Here is a 27,357-nt window from a genome sequence, read left to right as displayed (position 1 = left end):
AGCACAATCTTAGAAAAAGTCATTCAGACAGGCAGGTAAGTGATTCTTTTTTTTTCGAAGCATATTGAATTCTTGGAGTGGTGAGTTCATCTTGTGAATTTAATACCATAACCGCCCATTTTCTACTTGGTAAATTACTTTCGAAATGTTAACAATGTGAAAATGATTTGTGTTTGGAAACAGAAATAAAAGAGTATATGAACTGGGGCATTTTGTACTGAACAAAATATTAATCGATGCGATTTAGACTATCGCGTTGACAACAACCGATGGAGCAACGCTCATTTTTGTAAACTCAGCCAAACAAATTATTTTCGATCCACATTATCCGATATTATCAGCTCGAGATGAAAATGCACAATTTTGATGGAATTAATTACGGGTAAAATGTTTGAAATTAGTTATAAGCACTACATTTCCAATAAATTCTATAAGTTCGGATTTAACCCATTAGATATAATATTTTTTGTTGCAATTTAATTTATAATAATGTTGAATGTTGATTAGAATGAAAATGCAGTCAGATTATTATGTAAAAGTTTCTAAAATATATTGATCGTTGCCCAATGAATTAGATGTTCATCTCTATTGTAAAATTTGGTGTGGTCATTAATTTGAAATGATAGAAATTGCGCAAACCAATTGTGGTTAGTGCCAAAAACTATTGGCCATTGTTATATGCATACACAAAATAAATTCATCGCAAGAAGACGGAAAACAAATTTTTCGCTAGAATAACACGAACACAACAAGATTTATTTGCCTGCAATCAATATAAAGTGATTGAATGGTATGTGTGTGATATGGAGCGTATCCAAAATAAAATGAAGCATTCAAGTGAAACACATTTTCGATGCGAGAAAATATTCAAGTTTGTTTGCAAATTGTGTTTGGAATTCATTCGTATTTTCAGTCCATAGTTGTTTGAATGATTGTGCGCTTTGCTGTGCCTACCAGCACACTGTTTGCCGCCATTACTGTCGATTGTAAATAGATGAAGCAGTGGCATCAGCATATCCACTTTTGTATCCACTATGTTTACCGATGTGCAAAACGAAAGGGAACACAAACACAAACCATCGAATGTTTTCGGCGTGAAGATTAAAGTGAAACACAGAAGAAAGCACACATAGGAGGAAAAAAACCATAGCGACATCTCTAAGACTAGATGTTTGTGTATGTGTTTGATTGTAAAATGATGATCAACTTTCCGTTCCCATTTCGATTGGATTCCTGATATTCTTTTTTTTTAAAGTGTCTCATTTCAACAAAATATTTTATCTTTTTAACATTTTCATTTGATTATTCCTGCGGATGATATAAACCATTGAGATATTTCTAATCGATTTTCATAGCAGTTCGATTGAAAACGATCCAGAACCAAAGGAACGAACTTTTTCGCTGAATGGTTTCAAATCATACGGATTTCCAGACAACCCACACACACACACATACAACGAAAAACAAGAATGAGAAAAGGAAAGAAAAAAATGAACCATTCTTTCTTTTCCCTTTTTTCCCTCTGTCAGTGAATACGAAGCATCTCATTTTACTTACATGCTAGAAAGCGTCACGTCTCTGTTTATTTCGGTGAAATCAATTTGAGCAGTTTCCATGCGACGGGATTTGCACAAAGAAATTCAAAACGACAAGTAAAAAAAATTGTTTCCAAGATGTTTTTTTCCGGGGGTACGTTGAAAAGCAATTGAAATTAAAGAATTACACGCGACGTTTACTGATATTGAAAGGCTATAAATCTGGTGGAATTCGCATCCTACTATGCTCAAATGTACATGGAATGCGTCCTTTTTTTATATTATTGTAATTATTTGCGATTCAATTGCCAAAAAAAATCCATTCAATTTACAACAACAACAAATAAAAAACAAATTTGTTTGGTAATGGAAAATGTAGAAAAGTGGAAAATCGAATGTGATCCTGATTTAAATAGAGATTATTTTGTAAATGGTGTGTCAGCCGCACATTGTGCAAATGGAGCACAACGTATGATGATTCTGTCATTTCGACGTCTTCTACAAATAAATGTAATTCGCATGAATGTTGTTGCTTTCATCTTCAAGTCCTTTTTACTTAAATCCATTACGAGCTATGATATCATTACAGTAAAATGAAATGAAACCCTATGCCTGCTTCAAACACAAATGACTTGGACGATTTAAATTTATGCGAACGTCAATGTTGATTCATAGAACATCGTAGACGTGTAGACATCTTATGTATTCAACATAGCTGAGATAATGAAAATCTTTTGAACGAAATTTTTCATCAAGTGAAACTGATATCGGATATTGATTTGCGAGTAAAAGTGTTTATTTGCGTGCGTTTTATTTACAATTGTTATCCAAATATTTACATGTGCTGATTCTATGTTGAGAAGAGGGTCCGAACGTCAAAGCAAACTCAATAAATCGTGGCGAATAGAAGGTGGAGAGAAACTACAAGACAAAAGAAACTTGACACACAAACACACATATATTTAGAGAAAATGTGGGTAAAACCAATGCGTGTACAAAACATACTGATGCTTTGAGCGATGCATTTGCCTACATTCGTAGACTGGAAAAGCATACGAATTCGGACAGTACGCATTTAAAGGCTTTGAGGGAAAATGTGTTTGCCATTTCTTTTACTTGTGTGTTTGAACGAACGACAAACCAACGCTGGACGTAATCAATGAAGAACACATTCATATTACTTATTACATGTGTCTAGTGTATATATGGATACATTTCAACAACAAAAAAAATTCCACCATTAAAATCAATCATGTGTTACGTACTGTGTGTATGTTTAAACAATAATTTAATATAATACATTTGAAAGCGATTTTTAGCGATGATTTTTATAGACGGTGGTTTTTATTACTTCATCACAATTTTATGTACCGATATGATTGAGTAATTCATATGAGTTGTGCTCCCTGGACCTGTTGTACATGTGCCGATCATAGCCGAGATAATCGCTTGTAAGTCATAAACAATACCCAAAGTTCAATAAGACATTCGAATTATCAGGAGAATTTTTTTATGCCGTTCGGTTGTGCGGACGTTCTTTTGTTATTTTGTTTTTTGTTTACGATATCGAAAATAATGTTGTGTGTTATGTGCACTGAATAATATGATTTAGATGGGCTGTTTAACATTCTATGTGCAGCCTCGCCTTTATTTTCGTTTGCTTCATTTAAAACACAGAAAAACTGTCAAACATACATTACATTTTTTCCCATTCGATATCCGTTCTTCGGTTTTTGTTTGCTACGCATTCTTATTGTTGTTATGTCTTCTTAAATGCTGTGAGTTGTGTATAGTGATGAGTCAACTACATGCACAGGCACAATGGAGACGGCATTATTCAATGCGCATGTGCCACTGAAGCTGGCTCGCCGTCGAACCGTGCACATAAACATTCCGAATGGAATCAGTATGAGTGGTTGTGTTATAACATAAAAGACACTTGAAATCATTGCCATTGCGATGCGTATTCAAAAAATACATTGCAAACAGAAACACGAAGGTAGACCATTGAGAATTGTGGAATCGGAACGCAAGAGCTTTACCTTCCAATATTCGAATGATTTTTGTTATGCATATGGGACGAACAGCATCACAACACACCACGAATAATAAGCGCATCACACTCATTGCGTCATTGAAGCGAAAGCATTGCTCTGTTTGCGTTTTGAAGCTAACGCGTGCGGATGCTGTCACTTGTCCATGGAGATAAACCGATATCCCGCAAACACGTACCAACACACACATACATGCACAGTTTTTTTCTCATCTTTTCACTCCCCTCATGCGAATCAAAAGCTTTCTCACATCTCAACCGAAGAATCGACAATTTTTCGAGCTTGAGATTTAGTTCGATTAGAGCATGGGTGACTAACAGACGTATATTTGGATTGATTATCAAGTTCATTTATTGTCGAGATTCAAATCAACTTTCATCATATTTTTTCATCATTAATATTGCTACAACTAGCATTCATTTAAAATAAATAGTGTGAGATTTGAAAACTTAAACGAAAACAAATTGGTTTAAAAAAAATTTGGTGTTTATTTTTCGTCTTCAAAATTTTGGCTTCACATCTTTTAAAATTCAAAATAAATACGGACCAAATTTAAATTTGCCAAATTAAATAATAAAAAATTCAAACAAAAAAATCTAGTTTAAAAAAGTGTCGGTTGATAATTGGGTACCAATTGAGCAGCAAAACAAAATCTAAAATTAAAATATATTAGAAAAGTCATTGGGTTGAACGAATCGGCGAATAAAGTTACAATAACACAACATCGATTGTGTAATCGGTTGGTCACCAACATACATAATTGAAAAAGTAACCGAACTTTTTTCCACTCCTGATGAAGTTTAGTCCGATTCAGCAAAATGCATACCAAACTGGTCTGGCTGTTTTTCTGTCATTTGAATTCAGTTTGATTTCGAGTCGTGTCTATTTTTGTAGCGTATTAGTTGCCGCTTACCACTAAAAAAAAGTGACATACTCTGGCAAATACATAGAGAGAGAGACGGACACGAATCGACCGATGAGCAAACATCGCACCATTACCACAACATATGGAATACTTACGGGCACGTCCTTTCCGATCATTTGCAATAGCACGATAGAATGTCAAGCGAACGAAATTATTTAGTGCAATGAAAAAAATGAGCAGCATTGTGACCAATTGTGTTTCGATATATGTATGCTGAATCTAAAATGAGGATCGTTTTGTTGGCTTTCTTTTTTTGTTGAACTTGCCTGCATTTTAATGAAGCAAAGCCGATGCGCGAGATGTATGTGTGCATAAACCAAATAGTGGAAATCGTGTTTTATTAACGTTGAAACTGCACATTTAGCAAATTTGTGCAGAAGACTAAACGAATTACCGAGACTGAACTCATCACTTGAAATAGGATTATTAGCCACAATCGTATTAAAAACCGATGGTGCAACACATTCGTATCGAGATCCAGATAGAAAGAGACACACACAGAGAGACGAGTTGCAGGGAAAAAATCTCACGCTCGGGAGCCCAGTAAATGTGAAATCTACCGAAAATTGAATTAATTCGGACAATATGTGAATGCTGTTAGGCTTTTCCAACCACGATACACAAACATTTTCAATGCGATGTGCATGCAGAATTAACGAAAATATTTGTTATCTTAAAATGGTGTGAATAACAAAAAAAACGGGACACAACCACATTCGTAAAAGCTTTGGGCCGAAAACAAAAATAAATTTCTGCTTCGCTATTTACACTGCAGGAAATTGGTAAATTTATATTTTCATCAATATATGTATAACGCAATATATATTTACAAGAGACTAGACTAACTGAATCATTTTATTGTCGATTACCTTCTTTTATAATATAAATATTATGATTTATAGTAAATGCTTGAATTTTTGATACATTTTGGCACATGTTCTACATAAACAACTTCTTTTTTTTACCTGATGACTTATTTTTAAATTCAAGGGTACGTGGATGAAAAAATAATACAGTTAAATAAATGTTATTAAAATTATACCAAAACTAGTCTGAAGCTTTTCAGAATGGGTAAAAAAAGTACACAATTTGTATCAAAACCAAAAGCCACAGTAAATGCCGCTTTATGTGCCTTTTCGACAACAGACAAACACTTGATTTACGCAATTATATGAATTTAAATGGATTATTATTACTGCGGCTTATGAAAATAAGCGGTAACTTTTTAACCATAAACATTTTCGATTGAAACGGTTTGTTTTTCCATTGAGAAATTTGTATAAAAAGAACTTTTGTTTTCGCCCGCTGCTAAAATTAGAAGCGGCATTTTGTTAAGAATAGAACATGAATGAAACAAAATAAATGTTCTTTAAAATTGTTTCATTTATTAATTATGCCCCTTTCAACGAAATAATAACAATTCAAATGGGCCGATGAATTTTCTTCGTACGTTGCATAAAATACCTAAAAAGGTCATTTGATCGCTTTTTGGCAAGACTGTTCTTTTCGCGTATAGGACGCTTTCGCAATGTCTAGTGTATATTATTGTCGCTGTTCCCCTGTTTTGGCAAAATGCCAATGAAGAATGACTTTATTCTTGTATGAAAAAAAGAAACGAAAAGAAAGAATGCGGGCCAAAAGGAATTAACAATTGGCAATGAACATGAAAGAAAAATCGTTTCTTTGCATGCAGACAAAATAAGTAATTTCAAAATGAACGTGTACTCACGTTTCACTTTTTTTCAGACTGCGGAAATAGTCACTGCAACAAAAATCTCGTTCATTTAAGCAGCTTCCTTACACTTGTTCCAATTTCAAAGCCATGAAATGCATATCGTTTGCAATAAAAATTCCGTTTCTATACAAAAATTATAGCATTCAACATAGCCAAAAATTCATGAAACGCTTCAAAATTCACTCATTGCTTTATTGAGCAAATGCTAACAATATAAACATTCAAGAATGAATGTTTCCCATTTTTGGGGGTAAAGATGTTCAAACGTAAAGACATGTTCCTTTTTTAAACACAAACCATAAAAACAGTTTTAATTTCTACCAAGATGAAATTCTCAATTTAAATCGAATGAAATATTCTTAAACTACAAAATTCATGTGGCGAAAAAGAAATGCGAATAAATGAATTCACGTGGAATGGGGAGAGAAAAAAAAAGCAGCCAAAAGATTAACAGACACAAAATGCTGTGAAACGAATCATGAGCCAAAAACCAAAAAAATCGATAATGTGCAGAAGAACACTGGCAAAGGCTGTGAAATATGACGCAAAATGCAGACTGTAAAATGTTTATCATTAAATGAGATACAGCTCAAACTAACACATTTCGTCGTAATATATATTTTTAAAAATAAAATCGTGCACAAGCTTGTGACACACAGGCTTATGCTGGCAATGCTAACGGGCTAGATTATCTGTTTTGAGTCTTTGATACAAAAAAATCTATATACATACCAAGCCATGTAATTGCACAGTTTTCTGCCATGTTTCACATTCTGTTACGCAGCGCAAATTCCATTTTATAATCTATTCACTGTGAAACGATGCGTTTACAAAGGCATTCAATTAATCCAACCAAAGAATCATGGAAAATTAATTAGAACATATTATAATTATTATTCGGCGCTAGAGTGATAAAGTGCATTCGAATGGGAATAAATCCTGTGCCAAATAAAAAAAAAATCTATTGATACATTTTTCAAAAGAGCCACTGAATTTGAAACGAAATAACCATTTCACATGGATAAAGTATTGGGGCGAAAAACCGCATTAATGACACCCATTGACTAGCGTGACAAGATTAATTTTGAAATCGATTTTTCACAAGCCATCCGCGTCATTCATGTCGGTTTTTACACGCCTTTTTCATCATTCAAATAAATTAATTCCGGGTTTGTTTTTTGTCTCTTTCGCATGGAATAAATACGGAACAATAACGACTTTGCAATATCATTACGTTAAAAAGGCAAGAAGCTCGGAAACGATGGAACTTTCCTAACAATTAATTATCATACACTGAGAGGAAACCATTTAGCCATTGATTGGCATTTTCGCTCATTTTTTTTTGTTCTTTTTGTTTGCAACTTTCGATAATTGCTGACACCAAAAAAGATTTAATGTACCGTAATTAATGTTCAATTGTTTTTGTGACAACAGCAAAATTGAATTTTTTTGTAAATTTAATTATCAATTTGATTCGAACGCTGCCATGCAAGGAAGAACAGAGATTTTTTTTAAATTCCAATTACTGTTTAAAAGGTCTTTACTCCTGGCAATCGAATGTTGCTGTGGCAGCAACATTTTAAAGTAATTAGTGTATCAAATAAATTATATGGAATTGAATTGAGCTTGCTGATGCTGGATGTGTGCATGTTTTTCTGGTTTCATAACCATTGAGAAATGGCCGAAATGAATTTGTTGTCATTTATAAAACGAATGCCATACAAGCGTCCATCAATCATGACCACCAAATGATAGAATTTTAATGCCGCCAGTAAGATATTTACTAAAAGGTAAATAATGAATTGATTCAACCTTTTACGAAATTAAATTTTGGTGGCTTTTCTCTCGTATATCCGAAAATTAAATAAATGACCGGCGTGAGTCCTGTTAAAGAATACTTTTTGTGGTGGACTATGTGGCTTTACCTTTTCAATAAAAATCGAAAGTCATCATTTTGTTAACGCGCTTAAAATATGTGGTCAGCTCTTTCTATACCTTTTTCTTGTCTCTTCCAACTTTGAGCGTAGATGGATTTGCGCCAGTGGTAAATCCATTCTCTCAACATAAGTGTGTGAATAAAACTTCCATCGCAACATGAGTTGGCTTTCTGTGAAATCCCCACTCATAATGAATCATTTTTTTCCACTGATGTTTCCAGTTCAAATGGTTCTTTTAATGTCAATTTTGAAGGTACCTAATGGATTTCGACACAGCCTACGCTATTTGAGAAATTCATAGCAAAATTGCTTTTTACATCAATCCAGAGAATTATTTTCGAAGAACATCAATTTTATTAACTATTCATCTCAGAGTATATAAATAAATTTTAGCTTAACATTTATGTAATATGAATAAGATGAGGATTCTTTACGAAAACCATTCCGGTTTCACTTATATACATAGACAAAAGCAATATTAATAAGTTTGTAATGAAAATTGTTTAAACTTTCCCATTGAAAATGCCAGTTGCATTGAAAAGAATAAAACCAGATTAATTTTTGGTACAAGTTTAGAAAACCCCAAACTATGTATACTAAATTTTCTGTTTGAAAATGAAATATATCTCAACGAAAGTAAAAATAGTTATATACTCAGCAAAATACCGCATGGTAGTTGTGTTAATATGTTTTTAGTCATCATTAAGTTGCCTTTGACGTGAAAATATTTGGGAATTTTTTCGAGACAAACATGTGGAAATAGCAGTGGGAAGTCTGTGATTTTTTGTGTTTCATTTTTTGTTTCGTACGACTTGAAAATGTTGGCATGCCCAAGCACATTGAAACAATGTTATCTATACGACAAGAAATTCTCACATTTTTTCTCATGTTGAGCAGCTCATGTACAATTCTCTTTATACATTTTTTTCCTTCTCTTAAACATGATAAAGCCTCAAAAAAAGGAACAAAATGGTAGACCAAGAAAAAGTGAAAACTTTATCGGAAAATTGTGGGGTGAACGAAAACCATCCTCGCAATGTTCGATATGTGTTGTACATTAAGTTTTTTGTGTTGCGCATTTGAAATTACAGCACGTTGGGACCAAATGACATCGTTTAAGAGCAACTTTTAACACGAAAGAAATTCCCATCGACATAAGTTCAACAAACGACACAAGCGATTTCCCGAATTTGATAAGAGCACGAGCCAACGCACAAAATGCCTAGTCTATAGATATATATCAAGTCATAAGATAGACCGAGGGAGACAGGGCGACGGGATCACAATCGCAATCACAGAAGGACCGAAAAAAAGACAAGAGTGTAGAGCGCTCTTCTATATCTAGATGTGACATGGCATGCATAGACATAACAAACATTATCGAAAAACCAAATTACCTACATCAAGAGAATTGAGTCGACATTTATTCGTGCAATAAGCATGATATCTTTCGTCTCGACAACCATTACGCACCTCGCACAAGTGCAAAACCAAATGTATTTATATGAGGGGAGGCCAAAATGTTGAGTAAAGAAATTAAGTTAATTATCAAGCCCATTTATGCATTGTTGTGAATGCGTGAACGCAACGGATAATTTTCTGAAATGATGCTCCAAGAATTATAGATATTTTCACTGCTTTCTCTCTCTCTCTTCCGGTTCATCAAAGTTAGTATGCCAGCAAGTAATGCTGTTACATTTTTGGACGTTGTAAATGTCGCACATTTTGTATTTGCTTCAATTTCCCGGTATTACATTTTACGATTTTCAGGTGTGCGTAGCACTTTTTGCTTATACACAAATTAAGTTGTTATTTGGCTGACACTTCTTTCATTCCGTTTTATTGTATTTTACGTCACAGAAACACGGTCCCTCTCATTCCATCATTAAATTAGGTAATGCTTTCTAGCCGGGCCAAAGTGAGTAGTCACACATTTTTCGACACTCGCAACGGAAAGACGGTTTTCAAATATAATGATGTTGTACGTTGTCTTGAAATCGAAATGAACTACCATCCGAAATGATAACACTTGGTTTTCGAAATGAGATGTACAAAGATTCAAGATACTTTTGGTTGTATGAGTAGTCTATCGCGTTGACGTACAAATTCTTTGTCCGGCTGGACTGAATGATTCAGTTATTTCCATAAACGTAATGCGAAAAATGCTTTTACCATTTTCTGGTACCGAAAAATGTATCACCAGGTAATTTCAAATTCTGAACGTATAATAACACACCATACCAAACACCGGCACACCGAAAATATCCGGACGAGAAGTTCACATATAAAACAAGAGAAAATGTCCACGAACCAAAGAAAATTGTTGAGATTAAGGCATAACTTCTAAATTGATCCCGTTCTGTATTTAAGCGTTCAACATGCTGTTACGAAAAGCAAACCACGTACTATTGGTATAAGCTCAAAATCAAAAATCGATCCTGATACGCGACATCGTTTGTTGAAGCTTACTTCAAACCAAAACTGAGAAAAACTGTAACGTTACGCAACACATTTTTCGAACTTATGCGAAGTTAATTCTCCGGCACAGGAGCGAGAGAGAAAAAGAGTCGAATGATAGTGATATACACTGACGATGTACAAATAGAAGGGGACAATGAAATATGGTTGAAAATAGAATTGAAAAAAGATTCTTTTGAAATAAATTTGGTCCGGAAAAAGAGGAAAAAAAGGAATTTGGAACCCATAGAGCGTAAAAAGTTTCCCCATACACACCCAGTGACAATTATAAGAATTAAATGGCCGAAGCCACTACAAGATAATATTGAATGACTATACAAGAAAGAAGACGCATTTATTTCTTAAATGAGAATGAGAATTTACGAAGGCCCTCGGCATTTCTTTTGTGAGCGAGGTTTTTTTCTCTCTTCACAACGCATTGATTCGAATTTTCATTTTTCAAAGCAAACAATGTTCAGTGCTATTGACGATAAGGCAAAATATGAAGTATAAAGATGCGAAACAAAAGTTTGGGAACGAACAAAAAAAAATTTCGAATTTTTATTGATAAATGGATTTTTTTCAACAGACTACAGTATTTTGCATCTTTTTCTTCTCATAATTCGTTCTCATTTCATTTTTTATTCATGGAGTGTTTTTGTTTGGATTGGTGGCGAGAAAAAATTTTAAGAAAAAAAAAATCGTTCGACTTTTTTCGGTCGTAAAATGGAAGCGATAAATTAAATGGACGTGAGTCACTATCGTGATGGCTGGCATCCATTTAGAATGATAGCAGATAAAACGTGCATACGAACAAGATCAATGGAAAATTATGCTCTGTGATAATATCATTATTGTGGATTTCTGCCATTCTCAAATGTTCATTCTCTTTTACTCGTTATATACAATTTGCGACAAAAAGCGGAACATTTTTCATGATTTGAAAATCCATTTAGACTGAAAAATGGAAGAAAGCGGCCATTTGATTCACATTAATTTATTTCATTTAATTCAAAGATCTTGCCATGGAGACAGACGCATTTGTGACTTTGATGCAATTACTCGCATTGGTAACACCAACTGAATCACTTTTATCATTTCAATCCATAAATTAGTGAGAGACAAAAGAACTTTATGTCACAACCTTTTTCTTTTTTTGTGTTTAACAAAGACACATTTCGTCGAATCAAATAGAAATAGCAATGGTTTTGTTACGTAAGTCACCTTGTCATTCAATCCATACTCTGTCATTCATTGATAAAGAGGTAAAAAAATATGTGCATGCACAAAAATATAAATAGATATGATATGAGATCGAACAATAACATCAATTATGTCAATAATGGTCCAAAATGATAGCTTTATCAAAGTTTACATACATCATTCATGTGTATCCATGGCAACAATAATAAAAATAACATCGTGAAAAAGATATTATGTAGCACGTCAATCACTCTCTCTCTCTCTCTCCCTCGCGTGAACGAAGTCAAAAGAAATTCCACCCGAATTTATATTTTTTGTGGCTTCCTTTTGGCATCTTCTTTTTCTTATGTATTCAATGCCAAAATTCTTGGGTCACGAAGAGAAAACCCTTTTTTTACCACGACCGAAAAGTTATAGGTGCAAATTTATCCGTCGATGTGGCTTCATACTGTCAAAGGTGAGCCATTTTTTCCGACTTGTGTTTGATAAAACTGAATAAATACCGATATGAGTTGTAAAATTTGATAAAAGTTAAATTCGAATTTCGTTAGGCCGTGCATTGACTTGAAAGTCATTTGGAATTTGATACCTAACTTAAAGCATCTCGACAATTTAAACTTTTGTACTTAAAATATATTGTACATTGTTCATATCTATTGCTTGCTACTTTATGGCATGTTATTTCAAGCATTTCGAATACATTGTATGCCGCATAGATTATGACAACAAAAACTTTCTTATCTAATTCACCATTCAATCTGTGCAAACATTTGTTCACACAGATCAATATAAAGCCAAGAATTCAAGTACAACACGACGAATGTGTTTACTAAATTGAAATAATATTTACTAAGCCACAGGAATATTGTTATTTCGATGATGTGGTCGAGCGATTTATAGTGGTGTAAGTGTAAATGTTGATGCAGTTTGCAGTACAAATGGGTCGTGAGTTTGAAATGTCCACAATTTGTATAATATTGAAATTTCAATTAACACGTTATACGAATACTAGGTATTGTACACAATAAAATATTCAGCAAACTGAATCCCATTGAGTTTAAAACGCAACATTGACTACATCGGTCAAAATAAGTTTTACTTGTATGCAAAATGCTCTGAGCATTTATCAAATTTCAAAGAATTTAATATAATACTGAAAACGGCAACAAGAAAAGTTACGTAGACCTCATTCACATTCAGCCATTTTGGATAACATAAGTAGCACTAGATAAATAAATCGTTTCAACCGAATTAATTTACTGCCACTGGAAATGTTCCAGAATCCTTGTGTTTTTAATCCAAATATGGTACATACATGTTTCATGTACATTCAACGAATCTCATGCTCACAATATGGAGGAATGGAAAAGTTTTTTTTTTCGAAGTCTACTCGAACTCAACGAAAAAAAAAATTAATGAAATGTGTAACTTTTTCGAACATCGAGCATCTGATGTCAGAAAAATTCGCAAACATGCCTGTTCCTAATTTATGCAAATGACATACATGTCTTTCGACACCATACAACCATCCAGTCCCGATGTTGAAATGGTGTCGAAAGCGTACTTTGCTGTAAATTTATTTGAATCCAGTACACATGTGTGAACGACCGATTCATTAGTAGTTGTACGTGTTGAACCGAACGACTGAATGTTGATCGCATTGCTGTCGTGTGCATGAGTTTTCGGGGCGTTAGCGTTTTAGCATGTGAACTCCATTTTCGCCACAATTTAAAATTGTCTCAAACAAATGGAAAAACACATTTTCAATTTAAAACCCATGTGTAATCATCGAAATTAAGCAAAAGTCTACATTTCGAAAGAAAGAAAGAAGTGAAGACAATGTGTGGCGGAACACAAGAAAATTGAATTGGATAACATTGCACTGCAAAATGTTTGAATCGATTTATGACAATTACTTTATGCCATGAGCACGAAAAAGCAAAAACCAACCGAAAAACATCGACATTAGACATGCGTTGAATAAGTTGAACATCATCAACTAACAATATAAGCGTTTCAATCATTAACATACGACCAAAATTTGCCACTAAAACTCACTCTATTGAGAAGGAATTCACTTGTGATGCAACGAATTTGATGGAATATCATGTCCGATTTGAACATTTTCCGGTTACATGAACCTGTTTTTGCATTATAATCCATTGTCCTGGACTCGTCTGAACATAAACCATTTTGATGATAATCATTGAACCATGAAATATACAGAGAGAGTACAATACAAAATGCTAGCTTAATAGCTCGGAACGAAAAGAGTAGATTGTTCAACAAAGGGAATTTCGGTATCCATTCTGAATGTGTAGCAACTTTTGTTTCTATTGCTGAGCTGGCTAGCCGTAGCTAGAATGTCAACGAAGTTTATAGGCATTCATGATGACGTGTTTAAAATTACAAACTCAAATGAGTGTTCTGGCCATTATTTCAATCGGATGGCGGAATTGAAATAACCATTCAACCACAAAATAACATAATCACGAATATCTTTGTTACAATACGAAATCCACATTGAAAGCATGCATGCTTTCTATACACATATTAACACCACGGAAAATCTGTCATTTTGACTGATTTTCCTCTCAATCCTAAAATGGGAACACCAAATTTAATGTGCGTCAGTTCGCCAGCATAGTTATCTAAAGTAGTCGTTATTTCGGTTAGCCGTTCAAATACGCTCCTCGATGCTCATCATACATGCATACAAATAAGAGCGTGATATTTTCAAAATAAAACGAAAGCAATTTATATAGTGAAGATCAAATACGATATTTTTGAAACAGAACACACTACTCTACTTTGCAACTAGTTTAAAACCAAACAAATGCCAAACACAACACATTTTCAAAGGAAATAGTGGATGTGCGTAAATCATTGCAAAAACAGCATATCATCGACATACCCAATATTTGCGTTAGATTTCGCATTTGGGCGATGTTGCACATAAACCCATACTACATTCGAATCAGATAATATTCTACGACTGCAGAATGAACACATTGTAGAAATGCTCAATATTGAAATAGGTCAAATGTAAAAGCAGCAAGATCGAAAAGTTTGTATATTCCACATGCGAATATGTGTACATATTCGTATTCCTACCAAATAAACAAACAACAACAATAAAAAAAATGCTACATTGTACGCAAATCCGATGTGAATGCATCCAGGATATTCGTTTTGGAATTTTTCCACATTTTATCGAAGTAGTAACGTAATTTGAAATACCAAAATTGATCACTACAGTGACACAGCAAAAAAATAGATGGTACAGTGAGATAGAAGATAGTTACCATGGACACGTCCTGCCATCGATTTAGTTCGAGCATCAAATTTAATATAAATACTAGCCATAGTTTGTTTGAAGCCTAAAATAATATTTATGGTCGAGATGTGGATTGGAAAATAAAAAAAAACACGATTGTTTCAGAATAATAGTTTTCATGTTGTTTATTGAGATATTATAATATCCCTTGGACATTTTCAAATTAAATCGACCAAACAGAAAAATAGTCGTGATAATTTCACCGAAAATTCTAATTCGCAATTACCTGCATAGGCATAAAATAAACAAGAATATCAATAATCCCAATATAATAATATATTATTGATGAAATACAATGCATATTGGACGCGTATTTATTCAGAAAATTTAAGCTTTGATCGAAAATTACATGAATTTACAATATAATATTAATACTAACATTGGATGCATTGAACAATATGTAACTAAACAATTGCATGCGTTCCATTCTAAATTGTAGAGTTTGATGCCATCAACTGTTGGTCCATCCATATAAAATCTCTTCAATAACATTTAATTCGTTCTGTAAATATTTTCATCTTTTTTAAAAATCACCATTTTTATACCAGTTCTGCGAGTGAAAATGACTGACAGTGATGTCGACATCGTTTTACACACTGCTCTCGTGAACAGGCGAAAGCCATCACGTTCAACGAAGAAAAAAAATGTTTTTTTTTCACAAATGGAAAAAACTGTATTATTTTCATTTACATTTGTGCCACGTATTCGAGATATAGATGCTTTTTGTACATTTTTTATGCGTCTTGTTGATGACTCGTGTTGTAACTAGCATACGAAGCAATGTTTCTGTACCATCACTCATTTCTGGCAGCAAATAATAACATGTACTTGCTCAAATTCTCTTAGATGCTATATATTTTTTTGTGCCACGGACCCTGTTCTATCTCGCTACTTTTTCTTATGATAGTATTTTTATAATTGGGGTATATTTGTACTTCGAAGATACCATTGCCATGTTGATCATAAAATGGATATGACTATTTGGTTAAAGCTTTCTCTTTGTAACTCCACAAATTATTAATAAAAGTGTACTATAAACATTAACAGTGACGTGTAGTCTGATGCAAGATAATTACTCACTTTAATCAAACCATCATAAACCGTAAAGTTGGCGTGGCTTTGATTTGGCAAAAAATAAACACAAATTCGAAATAAAAGAAAAAAAAATAACAGAAATGACCATTTAAACACACAAGAACCGTGAGCTATACCCGAGCCATATTATTATCAATACAAGTATTCATTTCACGTAAAATAAGATAAGCAATAAAAATTCACTGTTAGTCTAGTCTCTTGACCTATGTGCCCTTTGAAGAATAAAAAAATATATATATATTTCATTCCCACCGCGACTTATTTATTTCCATATAAATTCGTTTTGGCAAGCCTGTAAACCTTCCACAAAACAAACTGGGAAACGTGGGCCGAAAATTGTCAGAAAATGTGTAAATATGGAAATAAAATGAGCGACAAGAGCGAAACGAAAATAAATAATCTCAAGAATCTAAAGCAAGCATACTTCTTCCCATACAGCTTTCATTTTCTTCTTCTCTCCACTCACTCTCTATTGCTCAAAGTTTACATTTCAACGTGCATAATATTACACCTATAAGGAGAGAGCAAAAAAAAACGACACATCTGTAAAACTGTGGCAGAAAAAAGGTATACTTAAAGGAAATCGGCACCTGGCTGTTGTTATGATGTATAATTCGTTGAAGTGCGTGTGCAAGGACCGACTGAAAAGCGAAAACAACAATACCTAAAAGGAACAATCCAAAATAAATTTCAAAAGAACATAAAAAAGTGCGTGGTAAACAACCGTAAAAAAGGTAAAATTGCAGCTTTGCCTTTGAATAAGGCGAATAAAGAACAGAAAAAAACCGATTTGTTTGAACATAACAAAAGAAGACTCTCACTCGATTTTTCTCCTCTGTCTATGAGCTCGCACTCGTATAAAATAACGAAATTGTAAATTCACTGGAGATTGTGTCAGTAATTTTGTGAATTATCTCATTTAAAAAAACATTTTCGACAACTTGCTGCACAAAATAAATCATAGCCACTCCCGAAAACAGATACCAAAGGCATTCGAAATATTTGAGAGGTTTTTTTTGGCTCCTCTCGGTTGAGTTTTTAATACGAGAATATCCAAGTTGAAATTTCCATAGCTGAACAAAAAAAAAAAAACAACAAGATCGACAGCCATTTTTTGCTGGATTAACGCGCAAACCTCAAACAACTGTTTGATTTTGTAAAATATTAAACATTCCTTTAAGCCCCCGGATAATTTCGTAATGTAAATTACCACATGAATAAAAGAAAAAATTGAAAACAAACAGAAAATCAACGTACGGTTTTTTGGTACAAACTTATATCATACAGTGCGGAAAAATGTGTTGCATACTTGCTACCAAGTTGGATAAAATGAAAAACTGAAAGTAGCAATCATACATCAGCCGTCAAACACAATAATAACAACAACATTACTTACTGTAGAGCCACATAAAAAAAACACCACCCGAATTGTGACGAGAGCCAAAAAAGCTGATACCGGTGTTGGGAACTGATAGGAATATAATGCGGTGAACAATAACAATATGTGAGGATGGAAACATTTATTGTGTTGGGATTTTGCTTTATATTGTACGAGGCGTTGGATTTCTTCCAAAGCTGTTACAGCAACAATAACAGACATCAACAACAGCATCCGCAATTCAACAAGGACATTAATGCCACTGATACAAAAGAAACTGTCGATAACAATGATGAAAATGCGACCAATTTGCAAGATATAATTACATCGGTGTCATTAAGTGATGAAAACCATGTGAAACACAGCAGTGAATTCAATTTACCAAGTTCAAGTCATTCAAATTATGAGCGTAACAATAGTGTTGATTTTGAAAGCATTCGGTCATATGACAGTGAAGAAACAATTATAAATAATCAATCAAATCGCAAGATCTTTTCAATTTGCGATCGTGTTAACAATGTTAATCGTCAACCGTTGATCGATTATCAAAGCGAAACAAAAAACCAAAACTACATTGACTATGATAAATTAAGTACAAGCTAAGCATTACCACCGGAAATTATATAAAACATCGACAGAGCTCGTATATACAATACACATCCATAATCATGATGGATAGCGAACGTGTACGCGAAAGTATGAAAACGTGCAATTGTTTCACGGTAAGCCAATTGATATGTTTACATTGGAAAACTTAGACGTTCTTTTCTTTATTTTGCCATTTATTATTATTTCATTGTGTCGTTTTGCGGCGCCGTATTCCTTTCTGGGCGCCAAACATTACATTTAGTTTCCGTTTTGTTGGGTTTTTATTTAAATCATGCTTTCACTTTTATCACATTAGAAGCAAATGTGTTTTGAATCTCCTATGTTTTCAAATTTATCATCAGCTCGGATAACTTGAGATTTATTTTTCGTTTCAACTTAGTGCATTTATGTAAACGTGTATGTCATGGATTGAGTTAAATTTAGTGGCGCTTTAACGATTTACATTCATTTAATTATTCCAATTTTAATATTACATCACGTCCAACTGTTTACTTATTAAAATTCGAATATTTGGATTTATCAATTTCGTAAGACGCCGATTAATCTCTTTTATGTATACCAATTCATTGTATTTCTTCATTCTGATTGAATTTTGTAACAAAACATTAAACTTAAAAACATACACACACACTAAGTACACATTAAAATGAATCAGGGTAAACGACAAAACGATTTTGGATATAGGCGAACAATCACGTAACAATTACACTCACACTCTTCAGATAAATGTGAACGAAACGCACCATATCTTGAATTGTATGAACAATCGGAAAATTATTCTTTTTTTACTTGTTGTTTTCACAAAAATGCTAAGTAAACAGCATCCTCAGTCGAATTCAAGCAAACGACTTTATTTTGTGAAAACAAACACATTTTTTTGCGAGATAAAAGATGACTATATCAAAGATTGGAGAAAGAAAACAGATTGTGGGTAACGGTAGAATGTGAAAAACAAACAAGGACAGTATGTTATAAAGAAGAAGAATCAATTTTTAAAATGAAAGTAGAATTCGGCATTAAAATTTGGCGATTCAGCTCATGAAAATTTCAAACCACCGAGAAAATGAGAGAATATAATAAATTCAAAGCCTACTTGAAACGTATTTTTGAGAAGTAGCAATTGTTCAATGTAAAAAAAGTTCGTTTTTTCCTCATTTAACATTAAAATTGAATGAAACAAACGAGAGGACAATGTTCTCAACGATAATGAGCCGTACCGGAGTAGATGTAGAATGTTAAGCTTGTTGAAGTTTCAGACATTTTCTGTTTTCAATGAATTGAATGTCATGCTTTTAACCAACTGTGTCCTCTGCAACCGGATTAGCCTATGAAGAGACAAAATGCGAATTCCCCTCATCTGTGCCATCTTTCATTCCATAGTTGAACTCAATTTAGTTACAATGAATTGAATCGAAAAAGAGAAAAAAAACAACAACAGTAACATGGCTACATAGATCTGTTGACCAGTGAGATACGTATAACAATGGAATGAAAGAATGAAGAAAGCGTATATGTGTATGTATGCATCAGCACGTATAGATGTACAGCTCTGTGTGGCTGTGTTATTGTTGTATTTTTTTCTCTTTTTCATTTCAATGCTACAGAATTAAATTCAGTTTTTCGATCTAATTGGAACTAATGTGAGGTGGCGCTGATCAGCTGCGTTCGCATAAAAAAGTTCCCAATCTCATATACGCCAACCCCGCTTGGTCCTCTGTAATATCCTGTCTAAATTCAAATACATATATATACGCTAAGAAAAGTAATCTCTTTCACAGTTCAATGAACATGTCGTTAGAATGAAAAATTCAAACAATGCCTTCGAATTTTCGTCTCAATATTAAATGTATGTGTGTGTGTTGTCCACGCGGAAATGACTTGAAACTACGGATGAGTTTTACTATTATGTGCACTGTCAAAACTAAGATTATGATTTTGACAAAACCGTGTTGTACGTATTCACAATGACAACAATTGTTGGCTACTTCACAACATTCGTTGGAATGTAAGCATTTACAACACGGTGTTGTCAAAATCATAACCTTAGTTTTGTCAGTGTGTCGAATGATTACATTCAAAAAATGATGAATTTTTGTAGTCCCGTCATGTTTTTAGTCAGACATAAATCAAATATAACAATAATAATGATAATCAAGAGGTTTTTTTTTTTCATTTTTCACTGCTTTTTTTCTTTGGTGTCTTAACGTGTAATAACCGAATAACATTCATTCTATAGAGAGACGATATTTAAATTCATGAAAAAAAATAAAGAAAAACGATAGGAAACACACATGTCTAGCAGTCAGAGAAGCGAGATAAAGTAACATTTGATATAACCGAACATGTTACTTGCACACAACAATAATTTATCCTGATGAAAGACCTTCATTTTACGTAAGCATGAATGTTTCGGCGTTAGGGAACCATTATTATGGCGAAATGTGTGTGTTTTCTTTTTCTGCCACACACTCGGCACAAGTAAATATTTAGCAGAATTTTCTTCGACTACGTTGTTTAATGGTAAAAACGAATTGAATAGTGGTAACGGTGAGCTTCCATACCATACACATTTATGCGAACATAAAATCGCAAACATTGTACATATTCGATTCATACTGGCATTTACATACATTATGTGCGCCAAAAAATATATATATGTGAAGAAGGTTGTTTGCAGCGCGCACACATTCGTACAAAATTCATATTCAAACATTTGGCACATACTGTATTGCGAACATTTCATACAACGATTAAGCGAAGCATATAAAAAAATGAAATGATAGCCAACGAAAATGGATTCATTTTTATGTTGCTATGTATGTGTTTGAATGTTGAATGTTAAATGTTGTGCACGTGAGAATGATTTTCATCAACTGTGCGAGCAAAATAGATTTGATATATGAAAGGAGGGTGTATTGATATTAAAATGACCCAACTAGAATGGCAACTTGATATGAAAATCGAATTGCGGTACATAGTTTTTGTATTTATTGAGGATTACTATTCATTTTCCTTTGCTGTATATGCTAAATGTATCTTATGTGTGCAGCTTTCGTAAGCTTTAGTTCAATAACGGTAGCCAATGCTTGACAATAAAGTTTTATCCAATTTATAGCTCTTTGCACTCTTTATTATTAAATTTATTTCGTCAAAATCTAATTTGGAACATATTTCGAAGTGTCCGTCAAAAATTTATTCAATAAAGCCATTTGCCTTCAAATGACCTGATCTCTCGTAGTGCATAATTCATTAGCAAATGAAAATTTTATGGAAACAATTAAAACTTGTTAAAATATAGATAATTTCATTGAAATATACCCAAGAATCGATTTATTTATTTTTAAATGAAATGAACATTGAACAGCATCAAAGTTATATGTGTCGGCTAAATAATACTTGATTTAATTTTAAAGTTGAAACTTTTTCCATTGCAAAGACGACAAGAAATTTCAGATCGAAAAGGATTTGAATTTCTATCTTTATTTGCCTGCTCTCAATTCATTGAAGAAAAAAAAATCTATCTATAATGCGATGGACAGAGTAAAAACCAACCGTAAACAGTTCGTAATAATTGAAAGAATGTTCCATCACAAGCCATCCACACCCGATGTTACCAATGTGCGATGTTTCGCATAAGATTCGGATTGATTTGACTTGCAGCATTTTAATTGCATTTCAAAAATATCAATCAAAAAGACGTCGTTCAGTTTGACGTGACAGCAGAACGTGAAAACAGCTTGCCCATTAAAATGTAGTGTATTGGCTTTAGTCGATGTCGCTGGCATGAAACGCGCAAAAAGCACCAATCGGAAAATTTGGTTTCGGCATGTTCACCTTTGCGATTGCTTCTGTCTTCTGACATAACAATCTCTTCCAAATTAAGCGCTGGAAATGACATTTTCTCGTGCTCTGATTTTAATTTCCTTACCCACAGTGATACACGACTCTGATGTCACAATGTCGAGATTGATTTCGCGCAGCAACCATAAAATCACATTAAACTTTTTTTCCAAGCACTCGTACAAAACGTTAATAGAGCCAAGTTGAATTATAATATGTAAAAATTGTCTGGAAGGCATGGTGTAAGTCAGCGTAGAAGCCATGAAGAAAACGACGTTCCACAAATTGTTCTATTCTCAGCCACCGGATCGGAGTGGTGATGCTGCCTGTGGTTTATATCAAGTCGAAATTGAATGTAACAACACTCACTCACAAGCACTGCGTGAATTTACCACAGTTTTCAGATTATTTGCTTGAGTTTGTCGCTATTGCTATCGGAACGTGAACGAAGAAAAATGATTATTGTTCTCTTTCAGATGCTAATTTAACCAAAAGTAAGTTAAAGCTTGCCTCGAGCTTAAGAAATGGAGTTCATTTTCTGAACAAACTACGCAATCAAACTTGAATACTTCTCAGCACTCAGCCATAGACGTGTGCTGAATGCATTGCACCAAATTTCCATTGTAAAATGAAATATTGAGAATTTTGTTTGGTCGATTTTTAGAAGAGCATTTAATACCATTCCATTCATTTTGAGCCAAGAATAATTGAATATTTTCTCTATCGTGTTATTTGAACGAAAAATATATTCAAAAACAATAGAAATGTTCGCTCATACTTTTTTGTGAATGTTAAAGATTTTTTCCCATTGTTTCATTGTGTGCCTGCTAGTGCGTAGCCAACATGAAATTCTGGCTTTAAATTTCGGGTAATGGTTGTGTATTTCATTATCAAACATCTTTCTCAATCCTATTTGCGTCATTCACTGCGTTCCTTCATTTAATTAAGAGTTTATTTTCGATGTATGAGAACTAAAATGTTTTTCGCCCATTCACTGAAATCTCTCTTTTCATTTTAACTGAAAACTCATGCGGGAACTTTTTACTGAGTGAAACTGTTCTTTTTTTAGAGAAAGTCGTACGCCTTCCCAATGGAAACGGAAAGTTGCCATACAATTTGAAAACCCAAACTACCGAAAACCAGTTAAAGAATCGTAAAATTAAAAAACTTCGGACGAAACGTTCACAATTGTAAAAAAGAAGAAGTTGATTTTTTTTATTGCATATTTTATCCAAAAAGGTTCCTCGCCACAAAAACGGAATTAAAAGTATTCGTTGTTGCATTTTAGTCGGGGATTTCAGTGCTCCCAATGAAATTTACACCATTTGCACTCACCCTCAACCGCCCCTCTCCGCGCATAAGCCACATTTTAATGAATGAAACGACGTACAAGAAGTTTGTGAGTCATGAAATTGGTTTCATCAGTGTATCTTTTACCGAATCAGAGCACAAAATAAAGCTGTTTGTAAATATTGCACAACAGAGTCTTGAACAGACAGACTTAAAGCATGGATTCAATAGTCGGCATTTGAAAGCGGTGGAGTGGAGAAAGAAATGTGGAAATAAAACAATTTTCAGTAAATTGTTCAAAATGTGAAACCATTTTTCTCTTTTTTGTGTGTGTGTCTCACAGTACAACAGCTTCGAAACAGCACGATTTACACATTTCGATTGCTTCAAATTACAAAACCATTGTTTTCTCTTTCATCTTGGACGCTTATATGTATTTTTTTGCCTATGACTTCCTGGAAAGATCTACATTCATTGTTAATTTGTTTCCGACATAATTGGAATTGTATGTGAAATTAACATAGTTACTATGTCGTTCTTTGAAGCATAGAATTCCGATGCGATGCGAGAGCTCCTTCACAAGAAATTGCCATAAAAATGCTATTGGTCAGCATACTGAGTGAACGACTTTAGCTACCAATATTTAAGTGGTGAACATTTGTAAATCTCGCAGCAAAATAAGGAACTCATGAAAGCATTGTTGCGGTAAATTAATTATATAACAATATCAAAAATTGATAAATCTGTAAATTTATTGCTTACGGTACGTTTCACTGCCAAGATGCGAAACCACAAAGTTATATTGAAACAAATATCAACCGTATAACATTGGATTTTCGCATGCTACTATCAAGTTAACGTCAATATTGAAGTCAAACATATACAGCAATGCGAGATGAATACGTGAGTGAGTGCGAACAAGGAACTCCTCTGAAAAAAAAATTGAATATATAAGGTTCATAAATCTGTTTTACCATATATAACCTGCTTGAGAGTTTTACGTATTATTTTATGGATCCATCAAAATCAAGAAAAGTATCGTTGTGTTTTTTTTGTTGGTGGCTTAATGTTATTCCGGTTTCGATTCGCTCAAATCCAACTGAAACCGCGTCCGCTTGTTTTGCTTAAGACACATTTTGTTTTGTTGCCTCTTTTTTTGGGGGGATGAGGTGCGATTTTTCTGTTGTTCTTCATGCGTAATCTAAAAGTTTTCCGTTATGCTGCTTTTTTATTCAAATCGCGCATATACTTTATCGAACTTTTTTTTCAACTTTTACATTTACATTCTTTTTGAACGCAGGCACCGATCCCAAGCATATATTCGGATGGGTCCGACGAGACTTTTATTCGTAGATGTTAATCTGTGAATATTTTTATAATCAATTTATTTGCAATCGAAACAAAGATTGAAAGAAACACATACATCTCATCATTTGGAATATCGCCGAAAGGCCAAATTCAATGTTTTCCTATGTAGCATGGATTGTCAAATCTTATCTGATGGTTTTTATTTTCGAAAAAACACGGGCGAAGGGATATTTCAAAGATAAAGATGTATATTATTCACAGACAATGAAAATCGTATTTTGTTTTACTTATGCAAAATGATCCAATCAAAGATAAGAATTATACGTTTCAATTGAAATGAGCCTTGCAAAAGTGAGAACATATAAATTTGACCTACAAACCAGTATAATGAACGAACATTTGTGTTTGAAACAATATTCGAAGAAAAATTAATTACAGTAAATGAGTCAACGATGTTAAATTTCAAAGCGGATGCATTTTAAATCGTTTGATGAATCCTGGGGTGTTTTTTTTTTTTTTCAATATTTCCGGTTCGTATAATCTACGTTAGCCAATTACTGGAAAATCCAATAGCATCATCGGATCAACATTGCATTGAGGAAAATCAAACATTCCGCCGTTGATACGCTGTTTTTGCTAAACGTTTTGAAATAAAAAAACGAACGATGAATGAATAATAATGTAAGTGATGAGATTTCTACGCGTAAAGCTAGGCGTAAAGTCGATACATAAACAGGAATCTTGTATTTAATGTATCGCATAAACCTGGCAGCTTTGAAGCTATTGATCACAGCGCCCAACTCCCAAAGTGATGCAACCACAAAAGAGTTTTCCGATACACATATATTGAAGATGGAATAATCGCGTCGATTTCCATCTATTCAATTCTAAGTAGTTGCCATGCATAAATAAATATTTCCATTTTATAACATTCAAAATAACAGGCATTCTTGCCGTGTTTATTTTTTTTCCACCACTTTTGTAAGCACGCTCAAGTGCGTCTCAACCATTTATTGTGTCATCAAAAAGAAAAGTATGGAATTTGAATAAAATGGAAAAACGTATTATCGCATTTTCCAGCATCAACGGAGATAAATAAAAGGGATCGGCAGTTGCGGCAAGAAAATAATATACAAACACACACACATATAGTATACAGGATACGAAGAGAGTGAGAAAAAAGCAGAGCACAAGCAAACGACTATATAGGGAAGCAGTGCTTAATAACATCCATAAGTGTACCTGACGCCGCACGATACCTTACATAGTTTTTGCACTGTTTACATATTATGTACTTCACTTGTTCACGTATTGAATGTGTGTGTGTGTGCAACGTAAGCTTTCAATAAAGGAAAGAGAGCATGACACCCAATGATGATGACATTTTATAACCAACACTGTATTTTTACACCAAACCAGGCAACATACATTTCGTGGCTCAAGGCATTTACCTATACGATATCAATGATATAATAAAATGCACTCTATCATGAAAACGCAAGCGCATGCTCAAATTCATTCTGTGTAATGAAATAGTGAGAAGCAACATGCCGCACACAAATAATACAGCAGAATGTTGGTATCTTCGATTTAGAACGACTTATATTTAGAAGAAGAGAGAAAAAACAGACAAACACAATAACGAAAAAAAAAAACGGTTTTTCACTTCGAGCTCTGAGATGGTTCAGACGGTTCGACGTGCTAAAGTAGCTGATATTGGATGCTTATGATTAGCATAGGTTTCCCGACAAAAGAGAAAACTACAAAAGCAAAAGCGAAAACATTAAAAGAACAACATTTCTGTATTAGCGTGTCAACGTTCATCATGCTTGCTACGGCTACACTGTTTCTATTTTATATAATTCATGTGCAACATATGTGTATCGTTTGATGTTGTGTATCGCCCCAAGCACACACAATTTTTGCTATCAGTAAATCAGTTCGTTTGTGTTGAATTACACAGGAACATGCGCTTTCAAAAATATGCCATACATTCATAAAAAGCAATCATAAACATTTCCATTCAAAGTGTTTCCGACAATTATCTCTTTTTTCTCTCTCTCTTCTTTCTAAGGAACAACAAGAATCACAAAAAAAGGGATTGCGTCATTGTTGTCGGTACACTGGAAATATTTTCAGAAATTGATAAGATTTCGTCAAAATAAAGGGTTTCATCCTTTTCTACTTCATTCGATGGAAAGCAGGTTACTGCTGCTTCATTTCAATGGATATGAACTAGAGGGATTGGAAAAATGATGCCTTAGATTGTAGCAAAAAAAAAAGCTGACTAAAAGGAAATTCACTTGTTCATATATGAAGTTAAATTGAGAAGAAAACTTATTTCTCAAATCAAAATCATGTTATATATGGTGAGGTTGGAAAGTGTGCGGCGATAATGCCATTTAGAACTTTTTTTCATTAGAACAGTTCAAGATTTGGTCATGAAATCGCTTAAAGTGTATATCCTCATTTAACTACATTCATTCGAACGTGATGTGCGTATTTTCTTCTAGATTTTCTTCGTACATGTTTATCGGTGTTCATTTTTTGATCTGCAATAAAAAAAAAAGTTTATTACTTTGATTCAAAGAGCTTGTTACATTTGGCATTCGAATTCAAATGCGTATGGGAAATATAAGCTTTGAGGGCCAAAA

The 27,357-nt window shown here is 33.6% G+C and overlaps 1 protein-coding gene across 5 annotated transcripts in view; it reads left to right on the top strand.

Annotated features, from left to right (window-relative positions):
• The window catches only part of LOC116344873 (neurobeachin), a 143,171-nt gene that overhangs the window by 30,163 nt on the left and 85,651 nt on the right, over window positions 1–27,357 (top strand). The window contains exons 1-2 of one of the 5 annotated variants that reach the window (XM_031773699.1): window positions 4,186–5,296; window positions 16,717–18,378. The exons of the other annotated variants lie outside the window; for them this stretch is intronic. Of the exons in view, the coding sequence (XP_031629559.1) occupies window positions 18,325–18,378 (54 nt within the window). The 5' untranslated portion in view covers window positions 4,186–5,296; window positions 16,717–18,324. Of the gene's footprint in view, window positions 1–4,185; window positions 5,297–16,716; window positions 18,379–27,357 lie in introns of those variants that run through there. 5 annotated transcript variants of the gene reach the window in all.

Source organism: Contarinia nasturtii, unplaced genomic scaffold (assembly GCF_009176525.2).
Source record: "Contarinia nasturtii isolate CC-2019 unplaced genomic scaffold, AAFC_CNas_1.1 Cnas_scaffold_1182, whole genome shotgun sequence".
Classification (NCBI taxonomy): domain Eukaryota; kingdom Metazoa; phylum Arthropoda; class Insecta; order Diptera; family Cecidomyiidae; genus Contarinia; species Contarinia nasturtii.
This window is presented reverse-complemented; position numbering and strand designations above follow the sequence as displayed.